The 21,953-nt window shown below is 39.9% G+C and overlaps 1 protein-coding gene across 4 annotated transcripts in view; it reads right to left on the reverse strand.

Annotated features, from left to right (window-relative positions):
- The window catches only part of Khdrbs3 (KH RNA binding domain containing, signal transduction associated 3), a 178,299-nt gene that overhangs the window by 33,691 nt on the left and 122,655 nt on the right, over positions 1-21,953 (reverse strand). For all 4 annotated transcript variants that reach the window (XR_009227193.1, XM_046449199.2, XM_046449200.2 and 1 more), the window contains exon 7: positions 18,063-18,145. Coding sequence is in view for 3 of the 4 variants with exons in the window: in XM_046449199.2 (XP_046305155.1) it covers positions 18,063-18,145 (83 nt within the window). In the remaining variant the exon portion in view is untranslated. The remainder of the gene's footprint in view (positions 1-18,062; positions 18,146-21,953) is intronic.

A 21,953-nucleotide genomic window follows, 5' to 3' on the forward strand; every position in this document is an offset into this window, starting at 1 on the left:
GTACCTTTAACTTATTCTAACTTTAATACATGTTTATTATTATTATTTTTTGCTACTGAGGATTGAAGCCAGGGGCAGTCTTTCATTGGGCTAAATCCCTAACCCTTTTCATTTTTGGTTTTGAGACAGGGTCTCACTAAGTTGCCTAGGTTGGCACTGAACTTGTGATTCCCCTGCCTCTGCCTCCAGGGTTGCCAGGAATTCAGCCATGTGCCCTGCACCCAGCTTGTCTTCAATGCATGTTTAAATGCTACACAAACATGCAAGAATTTTCAACAGTATGCTGTCAATTACTCCATCTCTACTGCCTTACCCGGCCTTCCTCTTCCACATAAATCACTATCAATTTTACTTTCAACAGATAATAGTCTGTAGAGGTTGAAATATAAATAAATGCATATGAGCACTTCCTAAAAAGGTCTCATGTCTTCTGTCCTTACTTCACCAGGTGTTCTTCACCTGGGACGAGCCTCCACCTTGTGTCACTCCCTGGCACAGCAGGGCAGCTGGATGTGTACTTCCTTTCAACCTTTGATTCATTTTCTTCTTTGAAAGATATTTTTTCCACATAAAATTCTAAGATGACAAGTGTTTCTTTCATCACTTTAAAGATAACGTTCCAGTGTCTCCTGGCCTCAATGCTCTGAGACAGAGGCCCAATGTCCTTCTTATTACCCTTCTGCATGGAGCCATGGAGCACCTCTGCTTCCATTAGGTGCTCTCAGGGTTCTCTTTCTAGGTGTTTTTCTTTTAAAGCAGTTGGCATATATTGGGCCTCGGTATATATATATATATATATATATATATATATATATATATATATATATATATATATATATATATATATATTTTTTGTATTCGTTCTATTTAGGAATCTGAGATTTGTGAATTTGTTTTAATTTTGGAAAATGGTCATGTATTTCTTCTATTCCAAGATTTCTCCCTTCTTACCATGGGACTTCAACGACACAAGCTATGACTATTTTATATTGTCTCAAGGTGCTCACACACAGTGTTCCCTTTTCTCTTGTTGTATCTTTTTGGATAATTTCTGTTTGTCTGTTTTTTTTTTTTTCATTACTTCCTCTACTGCACACAATCTGCTAAGAAGTCCATATGCAATAATTATTCATCTCTGATATTATAATTTGTTAACCTCTAGCACTTGGCTCTTTTAAATTCATTTTTTATTAAACATTACAGTTATACATAGTAGTTGGGTTCATTTTGACAAAACCACATGTGTGGAATTTGAGTCCCATCCCCATTTCTTCTCCTTATTCTGATTTCTCTATCCATCTTCCTTTCACTCATTTATTTTTGAATGGTAATTTCCACATATTCATAAAATTCCCTGCAGTATATTCATATATGCATATTAAATGACTTCGCTGAATTCATTCCATATCTTCTCCTCTCTCCAGTCCCTCTTCCTTTTTCTTGGTCTCCTCCTACTATACTGGATCTTCCCTAACTTTGTGGTATCTGATCCCCCCATTCTTTCCCTTATTTTGCTCTAGCTTCCACATATGAGAAAAAACATTCAGCCCTTGATTTTCTAAGTCTGATTTGTTTTACATAGCATTATGTTCTCCATTTCTATCCATTTAGTGACAAATGCCATAATTTCATTCTTCTTCATAGCTGAATAAAACTCCATTGTGCGTACATACCACATTTTCTGAATCTTTTCACCTATTGGTGGCATTGGGGCTGATTCCAGAACTTGGTTATGGTGAATCATGCTGCCATAAACATTAAAGTGGCTGTATCACTACATAATGCTGATTTTCACTATTTGGATAAATACCAAGGAGCTGGGTCATATGATGGGTGGCTCCATTCCTAGCTTTGTGAGTAATCTCCATACCACTTTCCAAAGTGGTTTTACTAATTTGCAGTTCAACAAATAATGTATGAATCCACCTTGTCACCCACATCCTATTATTAGTTGTGTTCTTAATAACTGCCATTCTAACTGGAGTAAAATAAAATCTCAGTGTTGTTTTGATTTGCATTCTTCTGTTGCCAGAGATGTCAACTGTTTTTTCATGAATTTGTTGGCCATTTGTGTTTCTTCTTTTGAGAAATGTCTGTTTAGTTCTTATTGATTGGATTTTTTTGGTGTTTTTTGAGAGTTTTATACATTTTGGATATTAATTCCCTGCCAGAGGAGCAGGTGGCAAAGATTTCTCCCTTCTGTAGGCTCTCTTTCATGCTCTTGGCCACTTCCTCTGTGGTATGGGTTTTAATTTGATGGCATCCACTTCTTGATGCTTGACTTTTCTTGAGCTTCTGAAGTCTTGCTGAGGAAGCTGGTGCCTGCCCCAAGATGATGATGCGTTCACCCTACATTTTCTCCTGGCAACCCCAGGTTTCTGTTCTAATTACTAAGTCTTTGGCCATTTTATGTGTCATTTGTGCAGTGTTGAGAGAGCGGGATATAATTTCTTTCTTTGACTTATGGATTTCCAGTTTTCCCAACACCATCTTTTCTCCAACATATATTTTTGACTTTTGTCACCTATTAGGTTCATTTTTCAGAATTTCCATCTCAGCAATACTCCCATTTGTTCAGTCTGCCATTGTGTAATATCTTTGAACATATCCATTATATCAGTTTTTAAATTCTTGCTTGGAAATTCCAGTACCTAGGCTACCTCTATCTGGTTCTTTTACTCTTTTTAATTTAAAAAAAAATATTTTGGTACCAGGTATTGAGCCCTCATCCTCAGTCCTTTTTATTTTTTTATTTTGAGATGGGATCTCACTAACTTGCTTAGGGCCTCATTAAGTTGATGGCACTGGCTTTGAACTTGTGATCCTCCTGCCTCAGCCTCCCAAGCTGCAGGGATTACAAGTGGCAGCACCATGCCTAGATGTCTGGTTCTACTGATTATTTTCTCAATTGACTATTACATTTTCTTATCTCATAATTTTTATTGAATATCAAGTATCTTATGAAAAAGAACAGGGAATTTAAGAAGACATTTACACCTGCGAAGGATGTATCTCTTCTTCTGCCTGTTAGTTGTGTTATTTTCTATTTTGCGGGGGAGGGGGTACTGGGGATTGAATTCAGGGACACTCAATCACTGGGTGACATCCCCAGCCCTATTTTCTGTTTTATTTAGAGACAGGGTCTCATTGAGTTGCTTAGTGCCTCGCTTTTGTTGAGGCTGGCTGTGAACCTGCGATCCTCCTGCCCCAGCCTCCTGAGCTGCTGGGGTTGCTCAGGTGAGTGCCACTGCACCCCGCTATATTTTCTAGTTTTGCTATAACAAATTATAAAGTTTAGCAATTTAACACACATTACTCGTCTTCAGTTCTGTGGGTCAGAAGTCTGGCATGTGCCTCGCTGGATTACAGTGACTTTGTGGGCAGGGTTACATTCCTTTCTGGAGGCTAGAAGGAAGAACCTCTTTCTCTGCCCTCTCCAGCACCTCAGCCCGATTCTGTCCAGCCTGTGGTCATTCCCTCCATCTTCAAAGCCAACAGGATTGAATTTCTGTGGGCCTTTTTTCACAGCCACTTATCTTCTGACTCTCCTCTGCTGTCACAAGCCGCCAAGCCAGAGAGCCTGCCTGGATCCCGGCCTGTCATATCTGGACACCCACCCCCAGAAGACATAAGTAAAGAGTGCCCAAAGGAAAGCTGACGTTCATGTGGTTCATCTGACTGAGGAGAAGAAGCTGGGGTATTTCTCTCTGGGCCCTACAGAAGCAGAGGTTTCAATTTATAGAAAGAGAAGCCAGGTGAAATGTACTTGTAGATCCATTTAGCCAGAGAATGGCTTTTCCATGACCAGGGGCCAGTTTTGTATTTTCATACTCAGTATGAGGAATTTGGGGAGGTTTTTTCTTTTCACTTCCTCTTTCACTTTTATGATTACAAATGGCCTCTCATATATTCTAGGATAATCTGCCCAGTGTAGGTCCTTACTTAAACACATCTGTAAAGTACCATCTACAGTCAGGTGGCATATCCACCGATCTGGGAATCAGGGTGAGGACAACTTTGAGAGCCATTATGTGACCTACCACAGTTGGTTACAGGCCTAGAGCAGGTCAGTCGTCTTCAATGCCATAACTTTAAGTTCACACACTCTTCCAATCATGCTAGTATTAATGTCAAGTAGAAAATTATTATAACACATTCTTTAAAAGTTATTTTTTTTACTAAATATTGTTACAAAATTTATTCTAAAGGGAAACAAAAATTTCTACTCAGAAGACCTAAAATGATGAGTTCAAACAGAAGGAAATTGAAAATTTAAGGGTGACAGAATACTGCAGACATACTCCCATCAATGGGCTTTACAGGGACCACTGCGCCCACAGATGTCCCCTTCAGGAAATCTCTGAAACCTCCTTGAAATATTAAATCATCCTGTCCACGAAGCTGAACATGTCCAACATAATCACAACTGTCCGAATCAGAATTTAAGCTTCCTTAGGACAGGGATAGTTTTCCTATTTGTTTATCAATACTTCTTAAGCAACTAGGATAATTTTTGGTACATAGTAGGTATTCTGTAAGTTGCCAATTGAACCAATGAATGGAAGACACTATAGAAATGCCAATAATGTATATATTGTTTTTGGGAAAACAAATATTTAGCAACTATCTGCTAGGCTTTCTATATGTTCCCTCATTTATAAAGTACTTACTAGTCAAGAGGAATGGTTCTCAACCTTCACTGCCTATCAAAATTACTGTAGAGTTTAATAAACTCTACAGATAGCTTATCAAGATACAGCTTGAAAAATAAAAAGTACAGGATGTTTTAAAGGCTGCAAAAGTTTTCATGCAGTCACAAGAAGGACACCTGCTTTTCAACCTGCCATACTTCTCCCTGTAGCTTTCTACAGAGGCTTCAAGGACAAACGCAGATCCAGAAATTATCAATTCAACTGAAACACAATTGCCTTCCTCGTCAGTACTACACTAGGTGTGGGGGACAGAGAATTAAGTACAGGAGGCACCCTGTCACTGAGGGAATCTTTACTCAAAGAGGACACATTCTCAGCCATCTAGTAGGTCCTACTGAGAGTAGCAGCAAGTTCAGAGTAAAGACAGGCTTGTGCAACACGGTGGAGGGGATGTGAGGTGAGGAGAATCAGGAGGGGTTTTGGATGATGTAACTACCAACCCTAGGAACTACAGCTCTGCTGCAAGCAATCTGGCAAGGACTGAAATATACAGGAAAGCACAGTGGCCACTCTGCATACCACTCTGGGAAATTCTAAAAGCCATATTAACTTTTAAAATGGCATGTAAGCCAAGTGCAATAGCACATACCTGTAATCCCAGTGACTTGGAAGGTTGAGGCAGGGAGATCTCAAGTTCGAGGCTGATTTCAACAACTAAGGGAGACCCTCAGGAACTCAGTGAACCCTGTCTCCAAATAAAAAATTAAAAAAGCATGTAGCTTAGTAGTAATGCACCCTGGGTTCAGTTTCCAAGCACTTACTAAATAAATAAATAACAAATAAAAAGCGTATATGAGGAAAATAACAGGAGGGTCCATGAATTTTTTGTATTAGTAATATTGTTACACGGGATAACACCCCCAAGACTGCATGCCATTCTCCTTGCCCCTAACCCCCGTTTTTCAAATCACCACACATGTTTGCATCCTTTTACAGTCCAATTTTCCATGACCATACCGCAAATCATCCAAGGGGCAATCACTGTCTTAGAGAAGAGGCACAGTCTCCACTGGAGTTGTATTACCGTATGATATGTGCCAACTGTCTCCACATTCTGAATCTAAGACTTTTACCTAGGGGGGTTTTAGATGAAGATCTCAGAACTTGAATGACAGCTATTATAGCATCTACAGTATGTGAGGCCCCGTACTATAATTTTAAGGAGTTCTGTATATGAACTCCTTAAAATGCATGACAACCTATGATGCAGTCACTATTATCACCATGCCAGTTTACAACCCAGGCGAAGTGAGTTGCCCACAGTGACACTGTAGTCAGAAGGCTGACCTGTGATTCTGATCCAGGCAGACCAGCTCAGACAGGCCAAACTCTGCATTTTTATTAACTAAGCCTCGATTCAGCCATAACTCAGAGACTCTTTTATTTCTAATACTATGGCTAAGTTTTTCCAATACCTAAAATGCTTTATCAGGCTATATATCTACATGTATTCTTTGTGATTTTCACATTAAATGTCTCTAAAATTCAGCAATACCTAAGACTACATCCAATTAAAAAGACTGCAGCTGGATTTGAGAAATATTCCATTTTGCAAACTTTCTAATCAACAAGGATTCATCTTTATGTTGTATAGCACCCCTTCTAAGTGGTAAGGTTTAAGGAACACGGGGACATTTTGATGACTGATTCCTGACTTTATGTCTACTCTTTGATCCTTTATAGAACATTACACAAAAGCATTAGAGAAAGAAGTGACCAACATAAAAGTAGAAACCATTACTGCTTTTAAACACACAGCGGAGCATGATCAGTCAAGGTGGGTGCATCCGGCCACCGTCACTGCCGCTAAGCACCAAGCAACTGCCCAGCAGTTGCAGGTGAGTGATCCAAGACACCACTGATGCCTGTATGATGGGCCAGCCTCTGTTCTCAGCTGCTCAACCGTATTCTCTCATTTAAGCCTCACACACATCCTATGAGGTAATAGGCATGCTACTGTTCCCATAGTGTAGATGGGAAACTGAGGGTTAGTGAAATATCACAAGCACAGCTACTAACTGGAGAGGTCTGGTCTGCCTGACTCCTAAGTGCATGCATTTTCATCCTAACTCTTTATGTATAGCCGGGAGACTGAGCATCCTATCCTCATTTCTAGGAGATCAACTGGGTAAAAACACTGGGTACATATACTTTTGGATACTAACAAGAGAATAGCAAAAAATAAATGTACAACTTGGTGACATTAAAAAGTTGGAGGTAAAAATTTAACCATGATACTATATTGGTAACTAATGAGAAAAATGGGGATAGAATAACAGCTACTATTTGGATAGCCACTTATCAGTATGCAAAAAATTTCCACATCAATCATTTAATGTGATTGTTACAATTCCAAAGACATCTCCAATTCAACATGCCCGAGAGTTACTTTTCCCTAAATCGCATTACCCATTTTAATTGATTACATCACAATTTACTCAAAGGTAAATAAGAAAATAGATCCAACACCTATTTCTCTTGCCTTCAAATCTTCAAGAGCTCTTAAATGTACTCACTGTTAACACTCAGTGTAGTACTGTGAGTTCAGGTACTTCCGGTGGAAACACTGAGTCACAGGTTAGAGACATTTTTAAGGCCTCTGAGGTAAACTCGCACATTATCTTCCTGAAGAAATGTCCCTTCACAATGAAAAGTAAGAGGGGAAAATACACTCTGTACCATGTCAGAGCTATTTCAGTTTCTATAGCTGTGAGTTCAATAAAGGAGGTATGAACAGACTAAAACCTTCAAGCACTGGCATTCTCTATCATAGACCATCCCTCAAAAGTAACTTCAGGCTTTGACATCAAATCTATGCTTCCAACACATTTCAGGACTCTAAATAATTTATTATTACTGGGGACTGGATGCAAGGGTACTTTACCCCTGGGGATGTAGCTTTTTGATTTTTAATTTTGAGATAGGGCCTTGCCAAGCTGCCCAGGCTTTGTGATCTTCCTGCCTCAGTCTCCCAAGTGGCTGGGATCACAAGCACGTGCCATTGTGCCTGGCTAACCAATTTAATCTAAATGAGCCTTTGACCACTTTTTTGTTTCACAAATAAGGATCAAAATAACATGTCATAAATACATTTCTTCAGATTATTGGTTGGGATTTTTATGAACTGGAATCTTTCTCAGGAAAGACGAGTAGTTTCTAGGGGCAACAGCTGACCTCTTGCAGCAAGAGTTACTCAGAGGTAGTGCAGCAGAGTGCTGAGGCTCCGGGCCTCGATTTCCTCACCCGTAACATGGCATGATAATAGTATCAACCTGAAGGAGGCTGTGAAGGGCTGGGAACAGTGTGTGCTATTATGTTCATGACATTTGCCACCTCAATCACAATTTTGCATGTCAAATATTATTGTTACCACTCTACAGATGAGGAAAGACTCAAGTGACCTGATTAAATCATCTTGTCATGTATATCTGAAAAGGACAAATAAAAAATTGTATAACTTGAGTTAAAGAAATCATCAGCCAATGAACTAATGGGACAAGGCTTCAAGTTCAGGTTTGCGTGGGTTTATCGTCACTGTTTTCTCTGTCAGGCCACCCATGTTGAAGCATCAGAAATTCTTAAAAAACTTACAGATAAAATAATTATTTCACCAACAAAAAAATTGTTAGGAAAATTGTTTTAGAAAGCAATACACATTTTAAGAAGGCTTCAAACATAGAGGAAGAAAACATGGAGAGACGTATTGAGTGAACTTTATCTTAGACCTTAAACCAGGGTTTGGTAACCAACAAATGCACTCTTCTCAGAAACCCTGTCACACAATCTGCATTTGCTAACAAGCCTCTTTTCCTGGTGCTCGCTCTGCACGGCATCTGTCACTGCTGTGAGTGGATGATCACAAGTGCCACTGTAGTCTTCTCCATGCTATTAAGCAGATGGCAGCGCTAAATCCAAGTGATGTAGTACATCCCCCGGTGGACGCTGTTTTCATGCACTGCCATTACTCGACAATGCCTCAGTGATAGATCTCCTGTATCCTCAGGAACATTGAGGGGTGAGCCGACAGCAGCAGCTGACGTATTGCCACTAGCCTGCCTCCGCCCGTTGGTGCTCCCGGACACGCCCGGGGATCCACCACAGAATCCGTGTGGCCAGGCCAGCACTTCTGGTGCTCCCTACACTGAGAGCATCCCGATTCTTCTTGTTTTACTGCTTGCCTTCAAGTGAAGTAGAAGAACAGGGAGGGCAGCTGGTCATGAAGCCCACCTCTTCTCAACTGCGGGGCTTTGGTCAAGTACAAGTTCATTGCTTTCCTTAATCATAAAATTAAGGACTGACAGTTCTACCAAGGGACTGGGAAATTAAATGAAAGGACAGGCATGAGAGCACCTGGTGAGTACTCCCAGATATTTGATTCCGTCAACATTTATTAACAAGTCTTGAAAAAAAATCCCTTTCTTTTCCACAAGCCTAACTCTAAGGGATTCCCTGATGAAGGTACAAGGTTTCTTTGATGAATTCCAGGACAATGGAGTATCAAGTGTCATGGTGGGGGCACAGGGTGGTCCTCACATTGATTTAGTAAGCTTTCAGGAGAAGCAGCAGTCCCTTATCTGGGTGTGGTGTTCGACAAACCTCAGTGTTCGTGGACTACTCTTAGGACTTCTGCCATCCATGTCTGAATCTTACTCTCTATACTGACTTTCTTTAATTTTAATAAATTTACTATGATTCAGTTATAGCAACAATATTCATAAAAATCACATTAGTTAGCCTCAGCAACTTAGATTCTCAACACCTTGGTGAGACCCTATCTCAAAACAAAAAGAAATGAAAAGCACTGGGGATGAAGTTCAGAGGTAAAGCATACCTGGGTGCATTCCTAGTGTCCTCACCTTGCCCCACCCTGAACCCTTGCAAACAGAAGACAAACACTAGCATAAAGGAAAGAAAGAGAAGCCTGAAGTCCATAGTGTCGTTAAGTGTGTAACTTGAGCAACTTGTTTACTCTGTATTTTCTCAAGAATAAAATGTGATATTAATATATACCTCTTAGGGTTAAAATTAAAAGCAGAGGAGATACTTCATTCTTAAAGTGACTGATACACTACAGGAGATGGTCAGTGCAGGGTGATAACGACTAATATCAATACCTGTTAACATTGGCTTTGGGCTGCTCCTTCACTTTCCACCGTCAGTCCTCAGCATCTCCTAAGCCCATCTGCAGAGTTCCTCATAACCTCAGGATCAGCACTCCACACCTCTGACAGTGGTGGGCTCCCTGTACCCACCCTCCCCAGGGATCGCATGCTGGCCTGGTCTGCTCTCAATACTAGTCCTCCCGAGTCATTAGACTGGATCCTGTGCACTGTGACATTTCCATGCATGGACATCCCCGGGTTCCTGGTTGTGAATTCCCTCGTGCCCACGTTGTACTCGCACTTGAGCCAACCTGTCTCCTCTGTCAGGTCCCTACATCCCTCACAAGGGTACCAACAGAGTCTCCTTGCCATGCTTCGACAGCGTTATTGGAAGCTTTCTTCCTTAAAGCAACGAAGCATCAGGTTCTCACCACTGACCTCCATTTTTACTTTCTACTGAGAAGGAATTTATAGGTCTATGGTATAATTCGGTGGTATCTCTGCTTTTTGACACTAACTAGTATTGTGTTAGAAATATGTTTGTTGATAGCTTATAAGGCTCAGCTTGTGTCAACAAGTTCCTGCAGTAGTTGTGCAGCCAGCTGCCCAAGATCCAAATGATCAGATTCTGTAAAAGTACGTTTGATGGGCTGGGGATGCCCCTGTGGTACAGTGTGTGGTCGGAATGTGTGCAGCCCTGGGCTGGCTCACTAGAAGGGGGAAGAAAAAGTTGACTTGACCAAAATTTTACAAGGATGATTGACAAAACTTTTAATCTAGTCCAAATCAATAGATACTGCTTTTTAAAAGTCCTAAACAGCTAATCCCTAATACAAAGAGTATTATTTTCCCAAAGACAGTTTTACTAATGTTTAAACGGTAACATCTTCAGTAAAACAATAGGTTATCACTTCCAAAGTAGAAAATCCCAATTATCTTCAGACCTCCATAGGCAAGCTCTTGAGAAGACCTAATTGGATCCACAGTGCTGCAGCTGCCAACAGAAACAGCCAAAAAGGAGAGAGCGGCACGTGGTGACACTGATCTCTGTCTCATTGCTCTCCTGCACTCGTCTGAAAATACACCCAGAGTATTCTCAGCTACTGACAACTTCCATTACCCTATTCTATTTGTATAAAGGAACTTTATCCAAAAAATGGTGTTGCTTTGTCACTAAACAAGTCAATGATTTTAAAATATAAAAATTTTTCTTAAGTGGCTAATCAAACAAAAAAACACAGACTCAAGTACTTTTCTGTTGTGTACTCTTGAGAAAGCTGTCAAAACTCTCAATTCTCAGTTTTCTCATATGGAAAAACCAGCCAGGCAGGGTCATTATGAAAACTGCAGATAACACATATAAAGGACATGAGATAGCTGGGCACTAAGTTCAACAAGTTTAATAAATTCTCCAACATAATAGCTATTATTCTAAATTATTTTTTCAGGAATTTAAAATATTTTCATGGGGCGAAGGGCTAGGGAGTGATATTGACCAAATTGTACTGTGTGCATGTATAAATCCCATCAGTATGTACAACTGTAATGGACCAATAAAAAATGTGGGGTGGGGGAGGAGAGAAAAAGAACAAACAACAAAAAAAGTATTGTTCATGAAAACCACAGAGATTTAATTTAGAAGGACAACATCCTTAGAGATCCCGTGGAGCCCCCGAGTGCTAAGGGAAACACATGGCGTAGAAGTAAACCAGTCCAGAAGCTGATGAATCACAACCACACGCCCTCAGGGACGTTGGACACTTTCTTGAGAACCTTTTTTTCTACTTACTTTATGATCATTATACGAGCCAAACACTGCTTTGGACACTTTACAATTACTCATAAACAGACTAAAATATTGTGAGTGTTCCTAGATATACAAAGAAAATATCGAATGCAAACTAATGCCACCGAGTTTAAAATGAAATGAATGCATTTATAAGCCCTTTCCAGGTGTCAAAGCCATGCTATCATGAAGGTTCAGTCAGGAAGGAAGGCCAGGGCAGGGCCCTGAGGGCTGAGGACATTTATCACCTGCTCCTCCTTAGCCACTGAAGCTGTGTATCCATAGGAAGTAGTCAATGGCTATGTTTGATCCAGTGTGTATTAGAACAATTCCAATATTGTAAAGACCTTTATATACCTATTCACAGTAAGTGTGTCAACGTCTTGTTATTCACTAAATGTGTGAAATCAGATAAACAATGTTTTATTTTACACAACAATATCAGCCTTATCAAGGTCATTACAAAAACCAATGGGGAAATGCAGCTGAACTATAGTAGATTTTTTATCATTCTGTTAAGACTGTCATCTGTATTCTAACACATGGCACTTGAAAATTTGGAGAAAAAAAATCAAATTTGTAAAACCACCTGCAAGAAACTTTCTACAACATGCAGTGTCATAAGATGATTAGAAAGTAGGAAATTTAAAAGTGATTTCTGGCTGAACATAGTGGCACAAGCCTATAATCCCAGCAACTCAGAAGGCTGAGGCAGGAGGATCACAAGTTTAAGAATAGACTGAGCAATTTAGTGAAATCCTGCCTCATAATAAAACACAAAAAGGGTCGGGGTGTAGCTCATTGGTAAAGCACCCCTGGTTCAATATCCAGAACCAAAAAAAAAAAAGTCATTTCTGAAAGGAACCCACTTCCACACGACAGGTAATAGACATCGGGGAGCCCTCCCCTGCTGTCAGGTGGGTTATCCTAACTCTCAGTTTATAGCAAATATAGAGATGACCGCATGCATGGGGAGCAGTCCCCTTGGTCTCACGCAGCCCTTGAGAGTCATGACATGCATGCTCTGTGTGGCTATCTGGTCTGAAATGGAAGCAGAAGCCACGAGGAGCTGTGGCAGGGGGCAAGGCTGGGTCACACAGCTTCCAGTGTGCTACTGACATTACCTGACTCATTTAGAGAAAGGACAGCGGCGATGTACCTCCCAGACAACACGCTTTCCTAACTCTTTCAACCTCTGGGTCGACCCTCAAGTAGAAACCAGTAGTCAGGCTGGAGTGCAGCTCACTGGTACTGTGCTTATGTAGCATGCACAAGACCCAGGTTCAATCCTCAGCACCCCAAATAGCCCCCCAAAATAAAACAAAAAACTAATAGGTAAACATTGTATAAATTGAAGCAAAAAGGTCAGATAGCTTGCTCCAAATTACAGTCAGTAAATGTTAAAGTTGGGGTCTGAAACCATGTCTGTGGAGTCTTAACCACTGTGGCAAAAAATACGTCTCCAGATGTTAATAATACACCTCTATATGGAAGAAAAATATCTTTGAACTTGTAACTGTTCAGGGCCTATGTGCACTGCAATGGTACTGTGACATCTTGGAGTATAAAACAGCAAAATGAAAATTTGAAGAATATGAACACGAGTGGAGACTCTCCACTTCTCTGTACCCAGCAGGTCACCTGCCTACTCTGGGTGGATGTGCCCAGCCTAGGGAGCGCTCTGCTATGCCGGAGTGCCAGAAGTGGGCTCATTCAACCCAGTCCTATCTAAGAGAAAATAGCAGCCACATCTGTCATTGAAAACTTTCTATTAGCCACATTTTAAAAACAGTAAAAATAAATGGGTAAAATTAATTTTAATGAATACGTCTATTTAATGATACATCTATCTTTTTCTTCACATGAAGTCTCTAGAATCTGGTGTGCTTTATACTTGCTACACATTGTATTCTGGGCCATATGCTGGGTGCCCCACATTCATGCTACTGGAACCTACGGGGGACAGTGCAGGGCCAACATCTGCTCAGTGCTGTCCTATAGCAGGCCATGTCAGGTGACTTCATAACAGACTTGCCTCTAAAAGGTAGGACCAACTAGGAAGTCCTCAACTACACCCATAACGTAGGAGGCACTTTCACATTTTGAACAAGGAGAACTATTAAAGTATGAGACCAATTTTACAGACAATGAGTATCAAAATCAAGACTACAGATATCAAGTGTTACAGGGTATTACATGGTATTAACTACCGCTTAACCCCCAGGACCGCATACTCCTTAGAGCAGGGGCAGGAAATATTACCTGTTGAAAGGATCTAATATAAAGTGGGAAAAACAAAGCTCTTAATTTCACTAGTTTAGCCTACAACTTTAACATGTAGTGTGAATGAAATCCTATGTTTGATTAAGACAGTCCACGTCTGATAAGGCAAAACTTCCAGTTTGGGTTAAAGCATAATGCCTAAAAGATTTAAAAGCATCATAAAATATTAAGTACTTTAGTACCATATGAGGGAAATACAAGTAGGAATTAGCTGCAGCAACTGAAATCAAAACTATGGTGAGGGGGAAAGGAGGCGAAGGAAAAGAGCACTCAAGAGAACGCTGGGGCAGACAGATTTGCACCACTGCTCGGCCTCATGAGTTTTTATAAGCAACATGACCTCTCTTAACTTAATGACATGGAATGACATGTTCAGACTGAAGAGAGAGACAATTTACAGAAGTCCATGAAATAGTGCCAGTCACAAAGTAAACACCCCATGACTAAAGATGACGGTGGTGCTGAATTCCTTGTTAGTGCCTACTCAAAAATACTAGGGATAATTTGCGAGGCATTTACACAGGTGATTTACATTGAAATGAGGTCCTTAGGGGTGGATTCTAACCCAATTCCACTCTTTTCTTTTTTTTTGAGAGTAGAGTCTATCTTGCCCAGGTGGGTCTTAAACCCTCCTCCTTCCTGTCTCAGTCTCAGTCTCTCCAGCAGTTGGGACTACAGATGTGAGCCACCACCCCCAGTTTCTGACTGGAGTCCTTATAGGAGAACATGTGGATAACAGACATAGATGCTAGGAGTGCACACACAGAGGAAAGACCACGTGAGGACACAGGGCAAAGGCAACTGTGTGTAAGCCAAGGAGAAAATCTCCAAAGAAACATACCTGCCAACACCTTGATTTTGGACCTCTCAGCTCAAGAACCATGGGAAAACAAATCTCTGTTATTGAAGCCACCCAGACTTAGCATGGTTTGTTACAGCAACACCAGCAAGCTAATAATACTACAGGAAGCCATTTCTTCACCCAGCTCCATAATGAGGGTACTTGCCTTCAGTTATCACACGGTTGTCTGGATCAAGCCGAGAGCACTATGCAGAAGAGTTGTGTGCTGTGTGCTCACGGCCCGACAGACCTACTTCAGAGCTGCTCCTTTGCTTATAAGCAAATGATTTCAAGGAAATTAAGCAACTTAAAAAAAAAAAAAGAGCAATGTCTATTGTACATATTACTTGGATTAATGAGCGAACAGAGTGCCCTGTGAACAGTGGTCTCTGTGCTGCTTATGCATGCAATGACCATGTGATTTCCTGCTCCTTCTCGTAGCAAAATCTGCAAGCCTGAAAAGATCAGTCTAAAATGGTAGATGAGATATCATGCAGGGAACTTCTTCTAGTGAGTCTTTTTGACACTTAAAGGTCTTATAATTTATAATGCACACGCTTCTTCACTGGTCTTAGCCCCTAGGCTCACCATCTGCCAGTCCAAGATCTACAATGTCAGCTAGTTAATTTATCTAAATTCAAATCTAAGCACATCATTTGCTTGCATGTAACTCTTCAGGGCCTCTTATGACAGCCTTGAGTAGGGTACACTTCCCCTCTGGCCTCCTCTCACTCTCCCCACTCCTCCTGGGCCTCACATGCTCTAGAGAACATGCCCCCTTCTCTTTCCATGCATGCACACATTGCTCATAATGAAATGACGAGTACTTCCCACATAGGACATTTCATTCCATGTCTCTATGCTGCCTAGACTTGCTCTGTGGAACTCGCTTCTATGTTTGTCATTTGGGAACTTCTACTTATCCTTCCACCTTGTCAGAGACATGCCCCCAAATTCCAAATCAGAATTCAGCATTGTCTTTTAATGGAAATACTAAATTTCTCCTCAGAACTTATGTACTGATTACCATACTGTATTGCATTTAAATATTTGCACTTGTTTCCTATTAGCCAGTGAGCTTTTCAAGAATAAGGTCTCTGTCTTAATCTTTACACTCCAATCATCAAGCACATGCCTAACACAAAATGCACATTCAACATATACTGGCTGAATGAATGACCAAAGGAATGGGAATGGACGCTTATAATTAACCATGTTACCATATTATCACAGATTAAGTGAAAAGACCACAAGCTTTACAGGTCCGGTTTCCATTTGAGATTAGTTATTTACGTCCCTGGGCCCCGGTTCCTCATGTGCATTAATTCTTGCTATTGCCATTTGGATTAAACAAAACACTTCACATTCCATGCTTGAGAACAGGCTCCGAGTAAACGCGGCTCCGTCTTGTTCTCTGTTCGCTCAGGGTTAACACTGTGGCGTCCCTCCTGGACAGATCGCAGCACTCAACAGGGCAAATGCTATAACCCTGGTTCTTTATGTCAAATACCAAAACACAAAAGACCACGAGGAACTATACTCCTGCCCTGCACATGCACTTCATTAAATGCTGCCCCTCAGCTTTCAGCTTCTCAACACAGATGACCCTTGTTACTGCACAGGAAAGGAATGGAGCTCATGGGGGTCAAACTGAAATCAAATAAAGCACCAGCACAGCATCTGGAATTCACCAGGTCCTTAAACCACACATACAGTTCAACCAATGACACGCATTTGAACCTGAAAGTCAGTGCACTGAATGCTAGAGGGACATGGGGACAGGCTAATGGAGAGCCTGGCAATATGCAAGGAAGGAGCCGGAATTAGGAAGGGGCTCTTGGAAGCCACAGACAGTTAGTTACCTCTTCTCAGCTTTAGTCACAAGTCCTGGAACACCTCTGTCATTCAGCCTCCTTGTCTACAGGTGTGAATATGCCTTACAGAACCACGGTCAGGAGTGCCATGTGCATGTGAACTAGACTCATCCTTTATGAAACTTAACAGTACCAGAAATGCACTATGCACGTAGCATAGTTATGAAGGAGAATATTTGTTTTGCCAGGATACTTAGACAAAAACTCAAATACTTGTGAATACTTACGTTATTAAACAAAATCTGAGGATGACCTTACAAGAGTACAAATCTTTGAGTTAAAAGATCTGACTTAGAATTTCATCTTTGCACTTACTGTGTGATTTTTAGCAAATGATCTAATTTAGTGCTCCTTTCCTCCTCTATACAATGGGAGGAGCACCCCACCCTCTACAAAGGTGTCGGATACTCAGATACAATACTGTGGGGAGTGTTTCCTTCAGTGCGCATGATGTGCCAGCCAAGGGGTTGCCAGGCCCCAGGAGGGCTGCTAACCAGCACACTGCAGGGGGCAAATGTGATGCCAGACTTGCACCAGAAAGAGCAGCTGTCGGCCAAAGCCCGCCTCGAGGCTGCGGCATTATCCTAAGTTACAGAGGAAATGCTTTGTTGAGCACAAAACCAAATATCCCTGTCTGCTTGGGCATTACAGTGAACAAGTAAGAGAACCTGGGTGTTTCCAGCTTGCGTGCCATCATGTAAGTTCAAATGGGAATTTTTCATTCATCAAAATAACCACATGGTCCATGTTATTTATATTGTAATAACTGTAAACGAATATTTTGTTTTATGTATGACTATCTTTGTCCTCCTCTCAGAATTGTAAATTTGAAGTAAAAGGTTTCTAGGCATTTAGGAAAATGTTCTGCACAGAATAAACATTGGTCTTGCCTACCAATGAACACACCAAGGGATGTCTCCAGGAGCGGCAACTAAAAAACCTATTCTAATTCTGATGATACTTATTTCTGGGTAAATACTTCTTTATAAAAGCAATCGAAACATACTCACTAGGCACAAGGGGGAATTTGAAGTTGTTAGGAAATAGGAGCATTGCTGCTAAGAAATAAAAAAGTTCTATGACTAGGAAACAAAATGTTAGGCACCTTCATCTTCAGGCACAAAGACAGGACATTTCTACATTTCCCACATTATTTCAGCCTTAAGGCTGAAGAGTAACATCCTTTGAGGCTGTTCCTTCTCATCAGAATACACTAAACACTGAAGTCAAATTTTTATAATAAATAAATTTTATTTCCCAAGCAAGAATGCTTTCACAGAAAAGTAAATGTGGGTAGGTCAACACATGCTAGTTGGTAAAACAGACAGTGATTCTCTGATTATCAGAAACAAAAATAAAACACGGCAAGTCAAATCACCCTTACCAGCTGCCTGTCACACTGGCCCAGAGTACAGCCAGGTGGAGGGCACGTGTCTGTGACACTGGTAGTGAGGACTGACTTACCTTTGAGCTGGTGCACTGTAGCTGTTATCATAAGAATCATAACTCTGCTCATCATATGCAGTGCTGTATCCATCATCATAGTCCTAAAACACAACAGAAGCACAAAGACATTCAGAGAACTTTCTGGAAAAAATCATTATGCTTTTAGTTCATTTTAGTTAAACCAGCTAATGCATGTCTAATTTTAGTGCAAAGAATAATATGACTTCAGCACAGATGGTAGAGTAAGAAGCTCCAAAGTACCAAAGCAAAGAGTTAAAAAAAAAAAAAAAAAAGGTCAGGATCACCACTTTCAGGATGATGAAAATTAATCATCAGACTGTACAGATTTAGGGAGCATTTTCTTTCTTTCTTTCTTTTTTTTTTTTTTTTTTTTTTTAAACAAATGGCTGAATGTTGGTGAGAACAGCAGTGAGCTTTATGATGCTCTAACCTGTGCCCCACTTGGAGGAGCCTTGTATACCCCAGGCCAGAATGGGAGCAGTACGGAGGCCAGTGGAGGGTAGAACATGGAGCATGGCTGGAGCTCCTCCAAAGTGACACCCAGAGAACTGTCTTTACGGGACCCAACTCAGAGCTCACACTGGGCAAAAAAGCCTACCCCCTAGGGGTATCTGAAGCAAACAGTCAGAGGCAATTGTTTTTAGATGTTGGCTGTCTATGGCAGTGAAGAAGAAGTGGAAAAGCAGGCTAATCCAAAAACTTAAAAGGAAAAGAGGGGAATGAAATATCCACACAGACTTTAAAAAGCTCTGCAATAATCCCAAGAATGTAGAGGCCACATCCACACCCAGGGAAGACCTGACAAAACCCAGAGGTCTCTCTCCTGACTGATGCTGAGATTCAGCACCAGCAGGAAACGAAGGCTGAGCCAGAGCCAGCTGCAGACCGACTAGGGAGAACTGGGTACAAGGGCCAGTGGATATCCACAGGCCCTTGGCAAAAATACAGGAAGTTTTTATGCATTTAATGAAATCTCCCTCCACTCAGCAGTTGCGCACTAAACTTCAGAGGCAATACATGACAAATAAAGATTTTACAGAATTGGTTTGGAGAAGGCATTAATAACAAAAATAATAAGAAACCCTGTAAGAACTTAATTTTAGAATTGATAAATTATATTGAACAGTTTTAAACATCAACAACAACAAAAACGAGACGTGAAGAAACATGAAAAAATGGTTTCTACAAAAAATTCAATAAAAATTGTCCCCCAAATGCTTGGACTGAATTTATGAGAATTTAATGTAGCTATCTTAAATTGAGAAAATCTATCAGCTGCAGCAATGCTTTGAAAAAGATACTGAAGGAACCGATGTGATTCTGCAATTTGTATTTGGGGTAAAAAAGGGAGTTCATAACCCAACTGAGTCAAATGGATGAAAGATGATATATCATGAGCTTTGTAATGTTTTGAACAACCAATACAATAAATAAATAAATAAATAAATAAATAAATAAATAAATAAATAAATAAAAGAAAAAGATACTGAAGGGAGTCCTTTAAGGCAAAGGCAAGGTCAGTCAGCAGCTTGAACTGACATGAAAAAACGAAGAATACTGGAAAAGGTAAATACTTAGGTAAGCAGAAAAGAGAATATGAATGAATTTTTTATTATAATTCTTCTACCTTATTTAAAATACACCTGTATGAAGATATAACTGCAGCACAGACTGGAACAATAGTTGGAGAGAATGGAAGTGTACGGAGGCAAGCTTTCATGTAGTGTTAAAAATTAAGTTGGTAAATTAAGCCTAAAATCTCCATCATTCTATAAGTTCAGATGTAAATTATAATCCCCAATGCATGTTTAGGAAATAATGAGAAAACAAAAATTTATAAAAGTAACAAGGGAAGTAAAGTGATGCAGTAAAAGAACAAAACAAAAAACAAAACAATAACAAGCATAAAAGAAAGCAACAGGCTACAAAAAGAAGACACAGAACACAAAGAGACATATAAACAGATATAAATCCTATCTTATTGGTAATTACAGCAAATATATCTATATCTATGTATGTATATATAGGGTGTGTGTATGTGTATGTGTATGTATATATATGTATGATTAGATTAGCTAAAAGGCACATGAAAAAAATTATCCAACTACACATTGCCTACAAAAGGCATGTTTTGAATTCAAAGATAAAAACAGGCTGAAAGAAGGAGAGTGGAAGAAGATATACGATGGAAATATTAACTTCCCAAAAGAGCTTGAGTAGCTATAATACTAAACATCAGACAGAACAGATATTAGGATAAAAATTGTCACTAAATTTTCTAAATGATAGAAAAGTTTACCCATCAAGAAGATAAAACAATTAGCACAGATATGTAATAACATAAGAGTATTAAAATGCATTAGGTAAGACCTAGCAATTCTGAATAACAACAGAAACAATCACAGCTGATAGGCATCTATAGAACGCTACACTCAATAAAGGCAGAATATGCATTCATCTCAATTGTACATGGAACATTCTTAAGGACAGACTATACATTTTTCCAATTTTCAAAATTTATAATAAACTAAATTTGTAAAATACAAGGTAGTATTGGCAGAAACATAAGATCAGTAGAATAAAATTCATAATTTAAAATATATAATATAAAATATATTTAAGCATGTGTACACTTTCCAGCAAAATGCCTGACATATATGAAGAGTCTATAAAGGAGAGCTGATCTTATTATTCATTCCAGTGCAGTGTCACCCATGCAGACTTCTCCCCTGGATTTCTCTACAGGTCACAGATGAATATCTGCACCCACTGCTGCAAGGGTACCAGCCAAATGACTAGTTTTGAGGGATTACCTTACTTTGTTTCAAAATTTAACAAAAATTAGCTGAGATACAATAATTGTATAGGATACAATGTAAATATTCAATATGTTTGAGGAGATGGACATGCTAATTGTCCTGATTTGAACATCACACATATTCTCTTTAAGAAGCATTTATTAAATAATCGACCTTAACTTATTATTTGCTTTAGGAAAACATAAATATCTAAACAGAATGTTAAACTGTAATCCTTCCAATTTTATAAAACAAATACTAATGTGAAGGGGTAGTGCTATCTTTGTAGGATTAAGACATAATTTATAACTGATGCCCATATGTTAAATATATTTTATAGCAAAATGTAAACATAAATTCTGACAAATTAATAAAATTAAAGAAAGTTGGCATCTCCTAACAAAAGGAAAATTACTATTAAAAAAAAAAAAAAATGAAGTCCTCATGTAGCACCCTCACCAGTTTCTGGCAGTCAGACCCTGGATGGAAAGCTTCTACACAGTCAGTGAATTCTCTGGCATGAGATGGGGTGGGACAGAGATAACAGACAACTAAAGAGAAAACTCTAATTCAACATGTCAAAGGTAAGCACTGAGGTGGGACACACCAGCCTGGTTGGGGGAAAAGGGACATGGGAAGAAAATTTCCTAGTAATGTCAATGCTAGAGTTTAGTTCAAAGAACAGAAAAGCAAAAGCCGCAGGGGAAAGTCATTAAAGATCAAAGTTAGGCAGAAGGAAAAGCAGGTATGAAACACGGTGGTACAGAGCAAACCCTTCTCAAACATGGAGGTACACAGCTTGTCATAGGTATGTGGTGAGACGCAAGTGGAAGAGAGGAGGAAGAAGAGAAACCACAGACAATGCCATAAAGGACCAATTAAAGAAGGCAGGTCTCGATTCTCAACGACATAATTCACTTGTGTTTTAGAAATTTCTCTCCATGGTATGTGGGCCTGGAGCAGAAAGGGCATCTAGAAGGCAAACTTCCAATGAGGTCACTGCATCTAGCATTCAGGATGGCAAAGTGTGTAGATGATGGCTTCTTTAGTAATTTGTTGGTAGTTTGGAAATATGCTTATTAAAAGAAAT

The sequence above is a fragment of the Marmota monax genome, unplaced genomic scaffold, assembly GCF_021218885.2.
Source record: "Marmota monax isolate L192 unplaced genomic scaffold, Marmota_monax_Labrador192_F-V1.1 WCK01_AAM20220418_F8-fsc00073, whole genome shotgun sequence".
NCBI lineage: Eukaryota > Metazoa > Chordata > Mammalia > Rodentia > Sciuridae > Marmota > Marmota monax.